Raw genomic sequence first — 18,702 nt, 5'->3', positions numbered from 1 at the left:
GGGACTGGGATGGAACCATCGACCTTCTGGTTGAAGGATGATCTTCTGAACCACAGCGACCCTCCCAACTTTGGTGGAAATCGGTTTAGTAGTTTCCTAAATAAACCAATGACATGATCTCAGCTTCTTATTATGTGCAGGTTTCTTCCATTTGTTACAACACAACACAACTATAAAAGTATTTTATATCCACTAGATGTAGGTTTTCATTTGGATCTGCACCATAAAGATCCCCCTCTCTGATACCGACCTCTTTCAACATGCCAGATTTTTCTCATCAAACATAACTGGATGTAACAGATTGAAGAAATTGACAAAAATCAAGTTTAATCACAGTTTTAAAGATTTTGGATCCACGTTTTAAACCAGATCTGTACCACGAGTTGAAGGGCTCTCCACTGATCCACCACATCCTTCCACCGAGTTCCATGGGAATCCATCCACTAGATTCTGTGTAACGCTGCAAACTAACAAACACAGAAATGCTGATTAAAACATTTTCCTTGCTGTGATGATCGGCAGGTTTCTCCTCCGTAGAGCTTCTGGAGTAAAGCCAGGAGTTAACTTCCTAAAACAGAGAGGCTTGCTTGAGTCTATTGTGCACGTTAGATCACAGTCAATAATATCAGCCTCTTCTTTGTCTTCTACAAATCAAAATATCCGCCTTACTCGATGGTGAAAAGAAAAAAAAATGGCTGTCAAGATGTGTTTCACTTGCAGCAGCAGAGTAGAAAGTCTCATTTTCACATGTTCATTGAGGACGTTGGTTTTATGCATCACTGAACGACTCCTTTGTACACAGACGTTCAATAAGACCCATGAAAACAATGAGGGTTGATGTCAATTTATTCAAGTTGCACCGTCACACTTGAATACATTTTTATAAAAGTTCAAACTGAGGTAGTTTCATACATCACTGATTAATAATGCACTGTTTTACATGTACTTCAATCTTAAGTGGATGCATTTCACACTTCAGATTTCATATTTGGAATAAAATTTATTACTAATCAATGTTTTTTTGAGGATTTTCACAATAAGACGGCTTAATCTTTTCAAAATAATAAAATCAAAGAAACCTTAAACACGTGTTGTTTACAAATACACGCGTTGACGAAAACACGAGACGTGTTGTTTCCACTTTACGAGTGAAAACAGCTCAGCATCAATTCAAAACATTCACAAGTGGGCGTGCCTGTGGCTTCACACTTCCTGTATCCTCTCGGCGCGTCATCAGCGTGGCAGCATAAAAACAACGGAGGAGGCGTCGCTGCAGAGAATCAGTTTGTTTTGCTCTCCTCGTGCTTCTCTACGGAAAACTTTTGGAAAATGGTGCAGCATCTGAACAAGCCCGGAGCGAAGGAGGCTCCTCTGCTGAAGGCCGGCCACCCTCCTGCAGGTGAAGCTGCTCCGCACGCCGACAAAAGTCCTTTTCATGCGTTTTGTGTGTCTGTTGTTTTCCACTGCGAGCTCCTCCTCCTGCTCCTCATGCTCCTGCTCCTCAACAACACCTCACCCTCACCTTCTTCACTCCTCTGTCTCTCTCCCTAACACACGAGGAGATTCGCCTCGGTCGCTGGGATCGTGTTTAGTTGTGTCCGATCCGCGTTTGCACGGATCTCGCGCACATGCTCGGATTCACAGGCCTCGGTCCCCGCGAGCAAAACATCCAAAAGAACGCAATGTTTTTTTTTTTGTTTTTTTTTTTGCAAGCTGCGTGCGATGCAAAAAAATACCGTCGTGCCAAAACGTGCGCATCGCTAAATCTGCTCCTTCTGCCTCTTACGCGTTATTTAATGATCGCACGTTCAAACTGAGTGGTGCATAGTAACAGAAGTAGCAGGGTTTTGGGGACTGGTTGTTTTTAAATATGTTATTTTAAATTTTTTGAAATCTGTTTTTTAGGACTCTTTGTTCATATCTGTCAATATCAACAGTTCTCAGGTTTAATGTCGCATTTCTTTTACTTTTAAACATTTTTATGTTAAGGTTGTGTTTTTAATAACAATTAAAAATCAACATCTTTTTTTTATTTTTATCTGAGATTAATCATTTATTAAGCCCAGCCCTGGTTTAGGTCTCAAACCAGAATATGGGAAAGACTACAGGAGACCAATCCTTTTTATTTTTCTAGAGATGTTTAGTTTTTATGATTTTTCAATTCTTAAATGGTAAATCTGTAAAAGTGTTTCACAAAAAAAGTTTTGACCTTTTTGAAGAAGAAAAACAGTTTGTGTGACATTTGTTTTTCTCTCTCTCTCCCCCTTTTAATCCTCTTGTGGGACCCTTCAGAGTTAACCCCCACCCCCCCCACCCCCAGGTTGGGACCCGGTATTAGAGTTCGACTCAGCTTCGAGACCCCGCTGCTTTAACTAAACCATCTGTGTGGTGTTTTTTCCCCCAGCAAACATTTAGACTGGTCAGAGTGGGAAACACGCAGGTGTAAACAATGAAGTTCATCAGTGGGGAACCCCCCCCATGTCTCCAGAGAAACTAATAATAACCAGAGAAAACAACCCTAATGGCATTTTGCTGGTGTAAACAAGTAGCAGGTTTAAATGTAAATGGCAGAATGAACACGACGTTCTCTTAGCAACTCGTGTGAACATGAACAATCCTGTCGGCTTCAGAATGACCTCATTGTTGGCCCATTCCTGCCCATGTAACACCCCCCCCCCCCCCCCCCCCCTAACATATTTAACCTTTCCCTCCTTCGGGGTCAACAGTGAAGGCTGCAGGTAAACGAGTGGCCAAGAAAAGCCTGGAGGATGGAAGCAGCCATGGGAGCCATGAGAAGGATACCAAGCGGCCTGATAAACTGAGGTAGGTCTGCATGACCCACTGCTGAAGAAAAGGTTTGAGGTGTTAAAGCAACACTAAAATAAGATTAAATCATCGCTTACTTAGTGGGTAACATTTTCAAATGTAAAGAATTATTAACAGGGTTTGGGTCAGTTGTTACAACAGCAGCTCTTTTGATTCAGGAAGCCGGGGATCATGGGTAATACCAGTGATCAGTTGTGTTTCAGCTCCATTAGCAGGACTACAGTCAACACATTGATGGACTTTGTTTGCAGGGGGCGCTGTTGCTCAGTAAAAATTGCACAGTGTTTCTTTAATGCCCAAGGACGCGATGAGGAATATTGCTTCAAACTTTATGATGTTAACACGTCCAGCAGCATTGTTTTTGTAAATTCCTGAGATTTGCTCTAAAGTTGAGCTAAACTCTTTGCGCAGGTCCCTGGCCACGGCCAACCGGATGCAGCAGGTGAGCATCCTCCTGGCAGGAACTCTCGACAAGGTAAACAAAAACATTGCCCCTTTTTTTTTTTTTAAAAAGCTACTCTTGTACTTTGCATGTTGAGTGAAGCTTCTCTGAGGCAGACCGGATCAGCCTCAGCCCATCGTAAAACTCTCCTGACGTCTTTTTTCCAGCTGAGCCACGACTTCCCCGAGACGCCGGTGAGCGTGAGGCACAGCAAGCTGCGGCCCGCGGTGGAGAAGACCCACTTGTCCCGCTCCTTTCCCATCCAGCAGCCGAGGAAGTTTTGAACGGCGCGCGTGTTTCTGACTGCGCCCGGGGGGGGGGGATTGGCGTGGGGTCAACTGTGAAAGAGGAACTCGAGGTGTTAGACACACAGGGGGGGGGTTCTGACATGTTGTCTGTGATGTGTTTTGATGGAAAGAGGGCTCTCATCATGCCCTCTGTTTACTCTGTAGAAAAGTGAGGCTGCCTTTTTTTTCTCAGGCGTTTCTTGATTTGTCAGAATATTCTAAACCCACGCTGGAGTTGTGTTTTCCAGCTGATGGAATGAACGATGGCAGGTTGGTACCAGCATGTTGAGAGGGGGGGGGGGGGGGGGTGGTAGGTGAGGCTTTTGGGACTGTTTAAAAACAATGTATTGCTTGGCTTTATAAGATTTAATAATAAAACAAAAAAAAGCATGATATAAGCTTATAGCAGACTTGTACTTAATTTCTTTAGTTTTCTTTTGCAGTAAGCAGCAACAGTCCCTAGGGGGCAGCATATAGCCATTTATAAACGGAACTTGGTGTACTTTTATAAATGAAACTTGTTGTAAGCAAAATATTAATAAAAAAAACTTCCCTTACAACTTCAGACCTTTCTTCAGTTTTATACATTTGCCTGTTCATCTTAACTACTCTCCAATGACTTGTTGATTTGCTCCAGTAGCAGCCGACCAGGTTGTGCAACTGTTCCTGCTGATGGATTTGAATTGAAAGACGTCTTCAGAACTTTGCATTGGGTGCACACAGGGACTCGTCCTTTTAATGTGTGTGGACAGGTCTTCACAGGAATGTGCTCATTGCTTTCAAATTCGTTCAACATGCATAGAACTGTATCAGCACATTGAGTTTCAGTTTGTGATCATAAGCAACACAAGACTGCAGCAGGTGTGTGAGTGGTTCACGTCACCTCAGTGGACGAGAGACTTTCAAGTTGTTCTTTGGATTTTATCACTTTAGTGGGATCTTTTGTAAATGCAGACTTTATGTAACCAGGCCTGTGGTGGAAGAACGGAAAAACAAACCGGGTCATAAACCTCCTGGTTTCCTCTGGACATTTCTCAGCCTGCTCACATTACAGGTTTTACACTCCAGTTACTGTCCGGTCATGTTGGTGCTGCGGACCTGTTCAAATACTATCGCAGCATATTTCCCAACGGGTGATAAAGTTGAAACTATTGTGTTTTCAAAAGGTTTATCATCACAAACCAGTTTGCATTCAAAATGCATGTAAGAATGTGTTCTGTGTACTCCAGTATACAATGAACGAATAAGTTTGATTTTGCACAACTGAAATGGCAGAGGATATAAAGTATTATTTCCTATCCTTTATTTAACTTAATATTTTAATGTTTTATTTTCTTTATATCTAGAAAGCTAGTAACTCGTGCAATGCCCACATCATGATCAGGATAGCTACCATATTCTGATATAATGGCACCCCCTTGTGGCCAGCAGAGAAATTGCCCCCCTTCAAGCTGGTTGTTATTAACTCCACCACTCTTGAGATTCACAAATCTTTGTATATAATTATAATAATTATAACACTTTATATACATAGCATTTTGCATAATATAAATTGCAGACTATATATAATATTTTGCCAAATATTTTCACAACATATTTAATATAAAGGCTTACAATAGCGGAGTGTCCATGTACACATAGACTTGTGAGGTGCTACATTCACTGAACCAACATTTGTAATGAAGTCCATAGCACACGAACAACTACTGCAGCAGAACTATTAGTACACTCCCCAGGGAACATCACTGAAAGCACCGGGTATTAGACGAGGCAATTTCCCACGACCTTAAAGAATCTTTGCTGTACTCAGGGTCTAATTTGTCTCATATGCCAGATACTGTATAAGTGCTAAATAGCGTATATACCATTTGGTTTATTCTCCTTCTTGCACGTCACATGTATTTGCTCTAAATGGCACATTAATGCTATAAATGTGTGTTTTCAAATTTGTTTTTAGGTTTTAAAATTCACTGCAGTCCTTTTTTTTTTTTTTTTTGCCATTGTGTTTTGTGATTTGTTGTTGTGTTTTCTCCAGTTCTCTTCACACACCCTGCAGGAATTGACAGGCAGATAAACTCAATCCCCAATTACCACGCAGACAACTGGTGACAGAGCAGGGCCCCCAGGTCCCTTTTTGCCTATAGGGCTAATTCTACTACTACTACTATTAGCGAATGGATTTTCATGAAACTTGTTGTAAATATGGGACCAAGAAAGATCTCTTTAAATGTTGACGTCGATCCGGACAAAGCGGTGGATCCAGTAATTTTTTTCCATATTCTCTAATATTGTGAGATTGGGCATTTTCTGAAATATGTTTGGTCAATGTGGATTATATCTGTGTGTTATTTTTAGCCTGAAGTGATTGTTGTGTGTGACCGTGAAAATGGTCAAATCAGATAATAAAGATTTTCTTTTATGGACAACTTTAGTTAATCACAAGCTGCACAAACCAAGCAAGAGCAGCAGAGGAACCCAGCAGCCACCAGGGGGCAGCCTCAGGACATCAAATGGAAACAAGTGGCAGCAGCAGACTGTTTGGAAATTCAGCAGAGAACATCCAGGGATTTGTTGTTGTAGATTTGTGCAGTAGTGAGGCCTCACCTGGTTTGTGCATGAAGTGGAAGTCAACCTGAGAAGCTAAACTTGAACGAGGACATCTAGAGGGGGACAGAGAGACAGCTCACCTTCAAAGTCAAAGTTCTGGAGGTCTGAGGTTTGATTTGATTAATGAGTAATGAATGACCCTTACTCCTTGTGCTATTTGATGGGAACAATATGTAATTTATTTGATCACCGAATATAAACTAGAAGGTTTTGCATGAATTCTCTGAATTATATTAAATGAAATGTGTCCCACACTGTGATTCTCGTAAGGTGTCAGAACCCAAGGCTGGAAACTACTGGGTTATTCTCTAACAATAGGTTTTTAAAGCATGTTAAATCATCCAGTATCTAAAATCCAAAAATATAAAAGTAACTTTTAAGTAAGGCTGTCAAATATATGTAGTAAAGTTTTCTCTGAAGTGTGTATCAAAATGAGCATAGAATGACACACACACACACACAATAATTTGTCCATCTTCTTGCTGTGCTTAGTTCCTCATGGGAATGAGCAGTCAGTGTGGCTTAGTCGGTAGAGTGGTCGTTCTCCAACAAGAAGGTCACGGGTTCAATCGGCACTCTTCCCCATGTGCATGCTGGCAATATACTGAACCCTTAAAATTGTCAGTATTTCTAATAATAATCATAACAATTTCAATAGGGCCTCCCACTGTTCGGTGCTAATAAGAACTATACGAAACTGTCTCACAAACATGAATAATAAGAAACCAAAACATTCTAGACTCTGATATGAACTATGATTAACAACAGACTTTAGAATCACTATTTGTTTATTCAAACAAATTTAATCACCTTTTCTTTATGAAAAATAGATGAGTCATTACCTGTACAAATCCAATCTATTCACATTTGTACATATAAATAAGCAGGTTTAAGTGCACAGTCCCATAAAAACATTACATTAAAAAGTTATCAAACAGATCAACCTTTTCATAAGTATATACACAACTGAGGACTGGTCTCAGATATTCTACAGGATGAAATCATAGATATTTGAAATTCAAAGCAAACTGGTGTCACTGGTTCAATGTTCAATGACAGTTTAACACTGATTCAGTATTGGCACTAATAGAATTATGATCAACTCCTATGCTGTACAGAGAATTATTGTGACAGTATGAAGGCAGATTTACACGGTATCATTTGGATCAATGTTGACATGCCATCACCAGAAGACCAGTTAACAAAGGTTAACACTGTTGTGCCTTGTTTCAAACAAGCAGCAGCTCACAGGCACTGGAAACACTTCCTTTCAGTTTTAAACATCATTTGACAAAGGTTTGGAGGATTTATTCAAACTACAAATTTGAATTTTGTAATTTAGAGACGTGGAAAAAGAACACGACCAAAACATTTTTTTCATATGACCTCTACACAAAGAACTCAGAGTGGCACATGATTCATCTGGAAGACTGTACATTCAAAACAGAGAGAGCAACAAGCACTCTCTGTGCTCTCTCAGTTGGACTTTGTTTTAAAAAAAATCTTGTGATGCAAACAAATTTAATAAAACATGAATAAAATGAAAATCTTTACTTCAGGCTCACATCTCCTGTCTGTTGTAGTGTAGGACCAAGAAAGACAAGACCTAATAATAAAGCAGGCAGGCCCGGACTTCTAATTAATCCTGTATTGTACTTGATTACCATGTCTACCTCTGTTAGAAAAGTAAAAATATTGAATTCATCTGTACAGCCAGCTTTGCTTCTTCTGAGCTACTTGGGAAACCTGATTGGGAAATAGATATTTTGATGAGCAAGAAGGTTCATGATAACACATAATCTGGCACTATAATTTAACAGCGTTGTGTTGGGTCCAGAAAAGTTTTGTCATTAAAACACTTTCATTCAATGGTCTAAAAATAAATACTGATCTGTGTGAAGTTATGTTATAGATATTATTGTGTACTTTGACTCTCGGGAGGCTGTCCTGGGCTGTATTTGGTTTCCTAGTTATCACACATTTTCCAGAGTAACTTTCAGATAGGACGAGAAGAAAAAGTCCCATTTTGTTTTAAAATGTGAGAAAATATTGAAGATGATATTTATGAATAAATAAAATCCTCCAAATAACCTTTTTGGCACATATCCTGCCTTTGTTAACACAGAGGTTTCCATGAATGCAATAATCTGAGTGTTATCTGTATCTGAGTGTTAAGAAAAGGTTCCAGTGTTGATCTATGTTCAAGGTTGGCCCTGAGCCAGGTGACGGAGCATAATGGTCATTCCAGCTTCAGCTCCTCTTCAAGCACTAACCTTAAAATAAGAACAAAACATAGGAGAGACAATTAACTGAAGATCCAAAGGAGTTAGAATGATTCACATCATAATGACTTCATATATTTCAGAATTAGTGATTCAAGTGGACTTACTCTCATCGTCAGAATCGAAGCCAAACAGTGAAGAGCAGGTGTTAAGAGCTTGGTGTTTCTTTAGTTCTTCTAGGCTGCCGAAGGAGGACAAACATTTGTCACAGCGTTGTCTGCTCTTCTGCTCAGGGGCCGTGTTGTCCACCTTCTGCTCCTTGTTGAGCTCGGGATCCTTCTTCTTCTTAATGCTCCAGTAGACATTTTTCTTCTGAACAACCTCCTCGGGGGCCCTCCTCTTCCGCATGGAGAGCAGAGATTCATCCAGGTAGGTGGAGGGCGGCGGCCGGATGAAGGGCGCTTTGACGAACGTGGCGTAGACCGGATCCTCGGGTTTGAAGGTCTTGTGCTCGGTGATGTGAGGCTCTCCCAGTTTCTGCTGGACTCCCTCAGCCAAAGTGGACAAGTCCTCAAGGTCTTTGACATTCAGAGGGTCCACCTGGAGTGGAGGTCTCTTACGAACTTTCTTAGGTGGAGTGGGTTTTTTACTTCCAGCATGGGAACTTGCCACATCCTCAAATCCATTGCTGGTGGCTTCGTTGTCATCATGACTGACTGTTTTCTCTGTAAGATCATCTGATTTCAACAGGTCTTCACTGCTGTTTGAAAGATTTGCTTCACAATCCTGCTTCTCAGTTTGGCTCATTTCTCCGAGATCCTCAACATGCGAGGCCTCTAGCTGATCTGGGATCGGACTTTCTCTCTGCCCCTTTTTATTCTGCAGCCACAACTCCTCGACCTTCACCCTCTGCTTCCACGGAGCTTCCGAATTTTGCTTTATCTTTCTGTCGCCCTTTAACTCCAACTCCTCTTTTTGAGGAGCTGGGATGTAGTGTCTCCATTCGTGGTCGTAGAGGCCCTGAAGGCTCGAGAAGAGCTTCTCACAGTCTGTGAAGGGACATTGGGGCCTGAAGGGCTTGTGGGTGTTCACATGGTCCTTCAGTTCTTGCTGCGTCAAGAAGCGTTGGTCACACTCTTGATGGTAGCAGAAGTGTTGCAGAGGACTATCATGGAATTTCATGTGGTCCTTATAATTCTGGAGAAACTGCAACTGCCTGTTGAAGGAGAGCACAGTGAACATCTTCTAATACCCACTGTGTGCAGTGAGAACACTTAGCAGCAGAGTGAAGAATAAAAAACAACGTATAAAAGAATGGTGAAATTAAAGATCCAGTTTTTTGTAAAATCAGCACCTAGAGAGTAAAGAATTTTAGATTTCTGTACAGTTAGAACTTAGCGTATCAAGATGGTTAACAAGTATTGTTTATGAACTACTAAATTATCACTGGCCCATTGTTCAGACCTGATATCAAATTCAACCCCCAGAGATCTCTATCACAAGTAGACAGCTTTAAGCTCGACTGTTTACACCTGACAATAAAATCCATCTTGTTATCAGATCTCACTCCCTAAACTCTTTCTTCACGAAGACCAAGTAATGTTGTTTTAACCCGGTGTGAGTTTACAGATATGTCTGTTGTCAACATTTGTGTGTGTATACGTGTGTTAGCATGAGTAAGAAATAGTGAGAGAGGGACAATCAAGAGGAGCTGAGATATAAAATCATTATGAGGTGGTCAGTGTTTAAGTTTGACATATAGGAAACAATATGAGAAGGATAAAAATGCTATAGTTTCATTGTGAATTGTATCTATTACCATAGATTGAGGACTCTGTCTTAGTGGCCAGAAATGCCAAAAGTCAATAGTATGTTTGCATTAATGTATAAGACATCCAGGTACAGGTACAATTTTAGGCTGGTAGTGCAGAAACAGTCATTAACACTCACGTTAAAGTGTTGATAAGTTTGTCTGTGATGTCTGACATACTGAACATCCTACCTGAGGCAGAGGGTACACTTGTGCTTGGCCCAAATAAAAGTCTTCTCCAGCACGTCCTCTTCCTTTATGTGGCATTTGAGAGCGTGCTTCGTCAGAGTGGTGCTGACCTTCAAGAACACTCGATCACACGACACCGACGGGCACAGGTGGTATGTGATGTCCACACCGAAGCCATTTTCTTCTGCTGGCTTCTTCTCGCCCTCGTCGGCTCCTTCCCTCTCAATCACAGACGGCTCCCGTACGATCACCAGGCCGTCTGTAATGACCACCTGCTCATCCTTGAAATCGACCCGCTTGAAAATGTTTGCATTAGGGTTCTTGCACTTCTTGTGAAGCACGGACGTCTTTTTGATGAGGGTGCGGAGGTTTCTGATGATTCGATCTTCTCTCTTGAGGCTGGAAACTTTGATTTTGCTGCTAGTTTTCCGCTCAGTCATGTCCTCATCAGAAATGTGAGTCTGAATATCATTCTGAGGCTGGTTCAGATTTTCTGCTACTCCATTAGCAGCTGGAGTGTCCATGGTGCAGGGCTCCTCGGGTTTTTGTTTGCACATTTCATCAAAGTGGTCCAAAACATGCTTTTTGGCAAAATGGAACTGTTTAAAACGTTTTCCACAGAGTATACATCTGATTTTCCTTCTCTTGAGGTGTGACAGAGCATGCCTCATAACGTTCAAGCCTTTATAGTCTTTACGGCAGAGAGTGCAGTGGTGAGACAAATGAGAGTATTGTTGAGTACGGAGCATTCTGTCCCTCCATGTTCTCTTGATCCCCTGGAGAAAAGACAAAGACACAAACCACTGAAATCAGTGCTACAAGTCACACAGAAAAAGTCAAGAGAATATCAAATAAAGTTTGTTTCATACAAGAAACAAGTCCATTCAATCCAAAAATGAACTAAAAACCAAAAGAAAACAAATATCTCCTGAAAGCAAAAATAACCCGTTGACAAACACATTGAAGACAACGGCGGAGATGTCTGGAGAGTTTGTGGTGATAAGAGCCGACACAGCATCATTTTGAAATACTCTACTCATTGTGTAAACATAGAATCCTCTGCAGCATTTGATACAAAATATTATGTATTGCATTGTCAAGTTACTTTAGGGAAAAATTACAAACTATGACTACAAACAAATAACTGACCTTGAGTTTTGAGACTTCTGTTTCCATCGGGGACTGGGGCTCCTCCTCTGCATCACCATCCAGCCCATCTGCCACGGAGGATTCTTCAGGCTTTCTGGAGTTAAGGGAGTAGCTGTGCAGCAGATCCACTGGACACTCCAGTAACTGTAAGAGTGGTCCATCGAGCTCAGGATCTGCTTCGACGGCCGGGATGGAAGCTCGAGTCTCTGAAGGAGGACCTTCACTAAGCTTTGAACCAAGCCGTGATTGAGATTCCTCTTGGATTTGTTCAGTTAGACTATTCACACAGACCACGGCAGTATCCAGCACAACCACAGTATTTTCCTTTTCAAGATCATTTACCGGCTCAAGATGAGTCTCTTCGTTTTCCCTTTTTTGCTCAAGTTCATTCACCAGATGTGGCATTTCCAGCTCGGTGTCAGTTTCCTCGTCCAAACCAGATCTGTCTACTGTCAGGAATATTTCATTATCAGGATAAGAGAGTTCATATTTGAATAAAGGCTTCCGACCTCTCTTCTTCCCTTTAACTTTGACCTTTATCTCTTTAACAGTCTGTACCTGCTCCAGCCTTGGAAGTCCTTGCAGCCATCTTTTCTTCTGGCCTTTCCTTTTCAAAATTTGGCTCTTCACACATCGAGACAGATACTCTCTTTTGCGGTTTAGAGGGAACTTTGTGGAAGCAGCGTTTTCCTTGTCAGTGTGACTGCGTCTTAGTGAATACATGGGCTTATTGCCCAAAGAGGTGGGCTGGAGATTGTATTTGAACTCTGGATCATCACGAGGCTCAGCTTCATCATCAGACACAGAATGTTTTCTCCTTCGTTGAATTCTCCTCAATTTTATCCTCTTCAAGGGAACTTGATCTGTTGGAGGAACACACTTTTTTGCCGGTTCAGCTACAATCGGCTTCTCTGGAAGTTCTTGCTTCACAACTGTAGCTTCATTGCACCGGCACAAACTAAGATCTTGAGAACATGAGTCATTTGAACAATTTGTTAGCAGCTCTTCACTGTATTCCCTTTCTTCTTCTTTCATCTCATTCATAACAGCAGCCTTCATGACCTTGTCACTTATCAGCTCCATGCAATGGGTCCTGATGGTCAGGAGGTTCCAGAACTCAGGGTCAAAACACAAGCGCTGCTTCATCATCTGGAAAACAAAGATGGGAAACAATGTTAGGCAAAGATCAAAAAGCTAATATAGCCAGTATATTAAAAGAGGTTGAAGATATTCCCCTCTTTACTGCCTCATACCTGTAGAATATGGAAGCGGACGTTGGTCCGGACAGGGCTTTTGTTTGGATGTGGCTCCTGGTCGGGATGCATATAAAGCAGGCAGACGGTTCTGTAAGCCTCCAGGCTGCGCTCTTGACAGAAGACGAGCAGAGCACAAGCTCGACAGATCTCCAGGTCATGAGGCAGAAGGAAGGCGATGGTCTTGCAGACCAGAGAGCAGGTCACAGAGTCAACCTGCGTGTCACACAGCTGCAGGGCCCTGGCACAGAGCTCCACACAGACCTGGATCCCTTCACTACCCACCTGGTGGAAAGACGCAGTCATTTAAATAAGATAAAATAATGGATAGAAGAATCAAATAAGAGTGAAAACCTTAATTAAAAAAATATATACATTAAAAGAAATATATTGCAGCGTCAGACAGTATTCAGACCATTTCTCTTTTTTTGCTCACTCACTTTACTGGGTTAAGTTAAATGACATAAGTGTCCCGATTGATTAAGACATTTTTCATTTCATTATCATTGCTCCTGAACAGTCAAAGGTTTGAAAATGTTTTATATCGTTAACCTGATCTATACCAAAGAAATGTTTTTCCAGAGCACAATGTGTTGAGTCTTGTCGCACCTCTGTGGTGAGCAGCTTGATGAAAGGGAAGATGGCTCTGACATTGGTTGCAGAGGAAGCCAACTTGAGGCACTCAGCCAGGAAGCCTTGTCTTGACGGATGGGCCCGCAGGTGCAGCCTACTCCAGATGAACACCAGGTCCCTGCATGGAGACAGCAGAGGATGAGTCAAAAACATATAGTTTAGTTATGTTTTCATCAAACAGCAAACATACATATACAAAGGGATGCTGAACCAAATTAAGAAATCAATGTATGTATCCTGTCAACAACTCCCCTTGCACACATATAGAAAGAATTCTCTGAAAGAAACATTCAACTGTAAAAACTGAGGAGATATTTCAGTGTTTATTTGTGTGAAGTCGTGGTCTGAACACTAACCAGATGTAATACATGTCCCCATTGTGAAGATGCTGAGTCAGGAAAGCTTTACACAGTGAAAACAGGAGCTCGTCCTTTTCCACACTCTCTGTGTTGCAGATGATCTCCACTGCATCTCGGCCGTCTATCTCTGCCATCTGAGGAGGAGGATGCGTAGAGGTACATGCATACATACTTAGTACAATGATAATCATTGGCAGGTGTAATCCAATCCATGTATCTAAGCCTAAGACATCTTAAGGGACAAACACATTAATGTATGCTACCCCCTAATCGTTTTTTTTTATACTGCTGATCTTTCCTGTTTAATTGTGCTGCTCTTCTTCTCTCACCTCTTTGTGGAGATGTTCGTGCAGTGAGGCCTTGTGGAGACAGGTCAGGTACGCCTGATGGAAGAACAGATGCTTTCCAGCCTCACGATTCTCCAGGCAGCTTTTAGCCAGGGCCATGGCCTCCTGCATCCGTTCACAGGCCTGCAGGTACCGAACCCGGAGCTCCAAGAACACCGGCAGCTCTGAGCTCAAGAATTCATCAACTGCATGGGAGCGAATTATATGTGTTCATTAAAATGATATTGGGGTATTTTCATACAAATTGGGCTCAGGAAATTTTTAGAGCCCGATCAATATATCGGTTGGCCGATAATATCAGCCACTGCAGCCTGTCATCGCGGTATCTATATTTGTTTGCTGATATGCGCAAATGTAAAATCGTTTATGGTTAAACTGTAAAATAGCTTCAATTACATTTATTTGTGCAAAGGATTTGATAATAGCATCTTATGAAACATCAAATATATGACAACTTTGTCAAGTCAAATTCGATTGAACTAGATTTTTGCAAAAACTGCAGTGTGATAGTAATAATTGACAGACAGGAAAGTCTATATCAATCCGTCCCTATTTCTCTACTAATCTCTCACCACTCTGTCCTACCTGTACCTCTCCATTAAGATGGTTGTGTTTATAACTGAAGACTTCTTGGGGTTGGAGCACAGCATTTCAACTGTTTAATCAGCTGTGATTATGAGCTTACCCTCTTTGGGTGGCAAGTCTGCCTCCTTCAGGATTCTTTGCAGTACTGCATTCTCCCATGGGCCTCCTGCCTTGATGGTCTGCTTCACTTGCTGAAAGTAGCCATTCCTGTGCCTTAGGAGCTGAAAGTGACACTCCTGCAAACAGTGGTAAAATGTTTTCCTTTTTTGAAATGGCCAAGTGCATGATTGTTAAGATCTTGTGTCAATAATATTCTGAAGATACTATAGATAGTAGCTGTGAGTAAATGTTGTCACCTGAAAGGAATCAAGGATGTCTTTTAAAGGCGTTTCCACAAATTCTTCTTTGCCGAAAAACAGCATGAGTTCAAAGAAGCTCCTGCAAGACAAACAGAAAAAAACTATCAAGTTGTTTTCAGAGATGAAGTTTGGATAATGCCCAGAATATTTGGACTAGACATTTTCCATTTCACATATGAATCATACAATAGCAAATGGTCCTGGGTCAAATGCGTTCACAACAACAAGAACACGTTCAAAGCATTGAGACGAGGGGTGGTGCCAGGGTAAAGCATGCAGGAGGCAGGACCTGACCTATAACTCCCGGTGTGAATTTTTTTTTTTTACAGCACATTGCCTCATCATCACAAGGTCTCGACTCTTGTTCACATATTTGTCGACTTCTTCTATATGTATGCCTCCTCTTTTTAAACCTGAGATATTTGTTTTCTTTTTGTATTTGTTTTTCTCATTTCTAAATTCACCGTGTGCTAGAGACATCATGAACACATGGCAGCAACTGGTTTGATGCTGAAGTTTACAAGCCAGTTAATCAAATTAGATTGAAAAAGTCAACTACTTACAGGGCCAGGCTACTGAGGACATGGTAGATGTGCTGACAGTCATCGGGGAAGGCAGCAGTGGCATTGGTGAAACTGCTGAGTGCTGTCCGCAGCAGCTTGAGCTGGGGAAGAGGAACTTGCCATTGCCCCGTGTAGTCCTCAACCAGCTGGGAAGCAAAACATGGAACAACACAAAAACAACACAAGAAGAGTTAATCTTACATAGTACTACACCCAAACACTGAACTTGTTTTTTAACTCAGCTGCAGTTGGTCACCACAGTAAGTATTTTAAATCAGGCATTTGAAGGAGCTATTTGTACGTTTTCTCTGCCTGTGGTTTCTTGCCCGGAGCGGATGGTAATGATTTTAGCTTGCCAAGAGCTTCTTCCATTGTTGTGTTTACAAAAGAGGAAGTTATAATACACCCTCTGAGCAGCAGTACTTTCCCAGGACAGACTGGATGCTACAGGGACTTAGTGTACAAAAGTGATGAAATGGGCCAGTCGGGATGAGGTTAGCCGGTTAACATTCTGACTTCAGTAGAAGAAATGAAGTGATAGAAATAGCGAATCAAAAGTCACGATTGGCTGATGCTTTTCAGTGCTGGAGACAGCTCTAGGCCAAGAAAGGAATGAAATCTTATAATAAACTTGCAATGTTTATTCTAGACTTGTAACACATAAAACACCTGTAGCTGCTGTTGATGGATATACTTTCAACATTACATACGGATATATGGATGGGTGGAGAGACGGAAGGAACAGAAGAGACATTTTGATCATTATGCTACACTCAAAAACTCATTATGCCAAAGAGAGACCATGTTGTAGAAAGAAACTGATATTCTTTTTCCCCAAAAAGGTAGAAATACTTCAACATCTATAATGGAACAGGCTTTCAGACCTCTCTCTGATTCAATGCTTGACGTGAGGTATCTGCTTCAGGTATGTTTACAGATGCTAGCGGTGGAGCCGGGGTCCTTAAACCGCTCATAGGAGTCAGAGAAACGTTTTAGTCCTCCTCCATGTGTCACAGTTTCTCCATAGTGTATTGTGGCTCATTTAATACATTTTCAATATAGTTTTATTCCATACCTATTGTATTATTCTCGTATAGTTGTTCTAACTAGATGCTTTGATCCTGCTACCACCTGTCTTGATGCGACTGCACACAAAAAAGTGCATAAGGGCACTTTGTTGTTCTAACACAAATCCACCAGGGAGGGAAAACCCTCAGTTGGCAATAAAAGATGGGACGTATCTCGACCCAGGCAACACTGAATGGGAACTTTAACATAGCTCATCTTCATATACTATATATGAAGAAATATATAGGGGATATTGTAAGATGAAAAAGCAGGTTGAAAAATCGAAGTTCCAATTTAAGCTTTCATGTACTTTCCACTTATAGCTTGTTAAAGTTGAGGTGGTGGATGTTCTTAATGATGAGCAGGGTTCAGTCAGAGAATGGAAGTTTATCTGTATTCAGTAATTATTTGTCTGAACTGCATCTGGTGTGTGGTCGACATAAAGCTTATCAGGAGCACTTACTGACTATTAAATTAACATTTACTTCTTTATCTTCTGATAGATGAGTGTGTGCGGGATCCACAGTGATTGTGTCCTTCATGTCAAACAGATTGTGTATGCGATACTTTTGTTTAGTCTTGCTATTCTCAACATGCATTTGAACTTTGCTGCCGGCCACATCTATGCATTTGCTACGACAGGGTTTGAGCTATGACAGGCACCAATCCTATTAAGTTTATCAAGTGGCCAAATCATGTTTACAAGTCGAGATGGACGTTTAGACATTGATAACATTGAACGTGCTTTTCTCAAAACGATGGGTTCGCATCCCAAGTCATTGCTGTATTAATAACTTGTTGCTATGAGTTCATATCATCTCAAATGAGCATTCCTGTCGCAGGGGATTAAGGTCCATGTTTTGAGGGATGTTACTATTTTTTCTAACGCGAGTTTTGACGACCACGATTTTGACGAATCTGACGAAAGTGGAACTTGCATCAACATCGAACATCTGAAATGAGTTCAGAGATGCTGAACGTAAACAGTTGTCACAAGTTAACTTGATAACCAGATAAACTACAGACCGATAGTTAGCTTAGCTCAACGGACTTGCTAAAAAGCTGTGCATTGTCAAATATCAGCTACAACTAATAGCATAGTTAGATCTTGAGCCCACTTACAGCAGGTTTATAACTTCACACATCCTGCTGAGCCTGTCTGTTGGGTTTACGGTGGGCTACCGCTCACTGGAAGCTAGCTACACAAGTGCATTAATAACGCTAGTCTGGCAGCTAATGCTAGCTAGCCAAGCTAGCAGCGTTAGCTATAAACAGACACCGTCGCAGGTGAACCACGCAGCCGAATGGAGTCCGACATACCTCACAGAACTCAGAGCAGTAGTCTTTGCTGTTCAGGGTCGACTCGTCGCGGCAGTGTCTGTCACACAGTGAGTCCAGAGCTGATTGGAGTCCGTCTGTTTCCAAGTCACTTTCGCTGTCCGCCATACTGGCTGCTGTAACCAGCGCATAGTCCCAGTTGCCAGGTTTGTGTGGCTGCATCCTCCTATCAGCCTCAGCAACACGCAGCCAACCTGGCAACCTGTCACCCGTCATTACAAGCGTGTCTCTGTCTGTCTGTCTTTCTATCTGTCTATCTATCAATCTGTCTATCTATCAATCTGTCTGTGTATCTATCTATCTGTGAATCTATCTATCTATCCATCTATCTGTGTATCTATCTATCTATCTATCTATCTATCTATCTATCTATCTGTGTATCTATCTATCCATCTATCTATCTATCTATCTATCTATCTATCAGCAAGAACAAAAATACAAGAAAAATGATACTGACACCAAAAGATAAATACTTTCTGATTATTACTCAAAGTTACAAGAGTTCTGAGCTGTAAAAATACATGTTTTTACTATAGGAATATCTACTGACTCTCTGACTTTCGTTTTCCCGGACGTAGGAGGCCGTATATCGAATTATTAGTTATTTTAGTATATTCTGTTAGTAGTAATGAGTAATGGTGGAGGTAATGAGCTGATACAGTACA

At 41.4% G+C, this 18,702-nt stretch overlaps 2 protein-coding genes across 2 annotated transcripts; one reads left to right on the top strand and one right to left on the bottom strand.

Annotated features, from left to right (window-relative positions):
• Nucleotides 1-1,223: 1,223 nt before the first annotated feature.
• On the top strand, nt 1,224-4,115 carry LOC128455760 (death-associated protein-like 1-A). Its single transcript, XM_053439602.1, has 4 exons — nt 1,224-1,399; nt 2,727-2,823; nt 3,238-3,301; nt 3,436-4,115. The coding sequence occupies exons 1-4, from the start codon at nt 1,330-1,332 to the stop codon at nt 3,550-3,552; spliced, it is 348 nt and encodes a 115-aa protein (XP_053295577.1). The 5' UTR covers nt 1,224-1,329; the 3' UTR covers nt 3,553-4,115.
• A 2,817-nt stretch (nt 4,116-6,932) lies between these two features.
• On the bottom strand, nt 6,933-18,214 carry LOC128455754 (zinc finger protein 654). Its single transcript, XM_053439591.1, has 12 exons — nt 18,020-18,214; nt 15,632-15,777; nt 15,066-15,147; nt 14,810-14,945; nt 14,107-14,309; nt 13,775-13,911; nt 13,395-13,536; nt 12,786-13,070; nt 11,533-12,681; nt 10,387-11,159; nt 8,552-9,600; nt 6,933-8,435 (listed from the first exon to the last, which is right to left on the bottom strand). The coding sequence occupies exons 1-12, from the start codon at nt 18,197-18,199 to the stop codon at nt 8,431-8,433; spliced, it is 4,287 nt and encodes a 1,428-aa protein (XP_053295566.1). The 5' UTR covers nt 18,200-18,214; the 3' UTR covers nt 6,933-8,430.
• Between the last annotated feature and the right edge of the window lie 488 nt (nt 18,215-18,702).

The sequence above is a fragment of the Pleuronectes platessa genome, chromosome 14, assembly GCF_947347685.1.
Source record: "Pleuronectes platessa chromosome 14, fPlePla1.1, whole genome shotgun sequence".
Classification (NCBI taxonomy): Eukaryota; Metazoa; Chordata; class Actinopteri; order Pleuronectiformes; family Pleuronectidae; genus Pleuronectes; species Pleuronectes platessa.
Note: the sequence above shows the minus strand (reverse complement) of the source record. Positions and strands in the feature narration are given on the sequence as shown.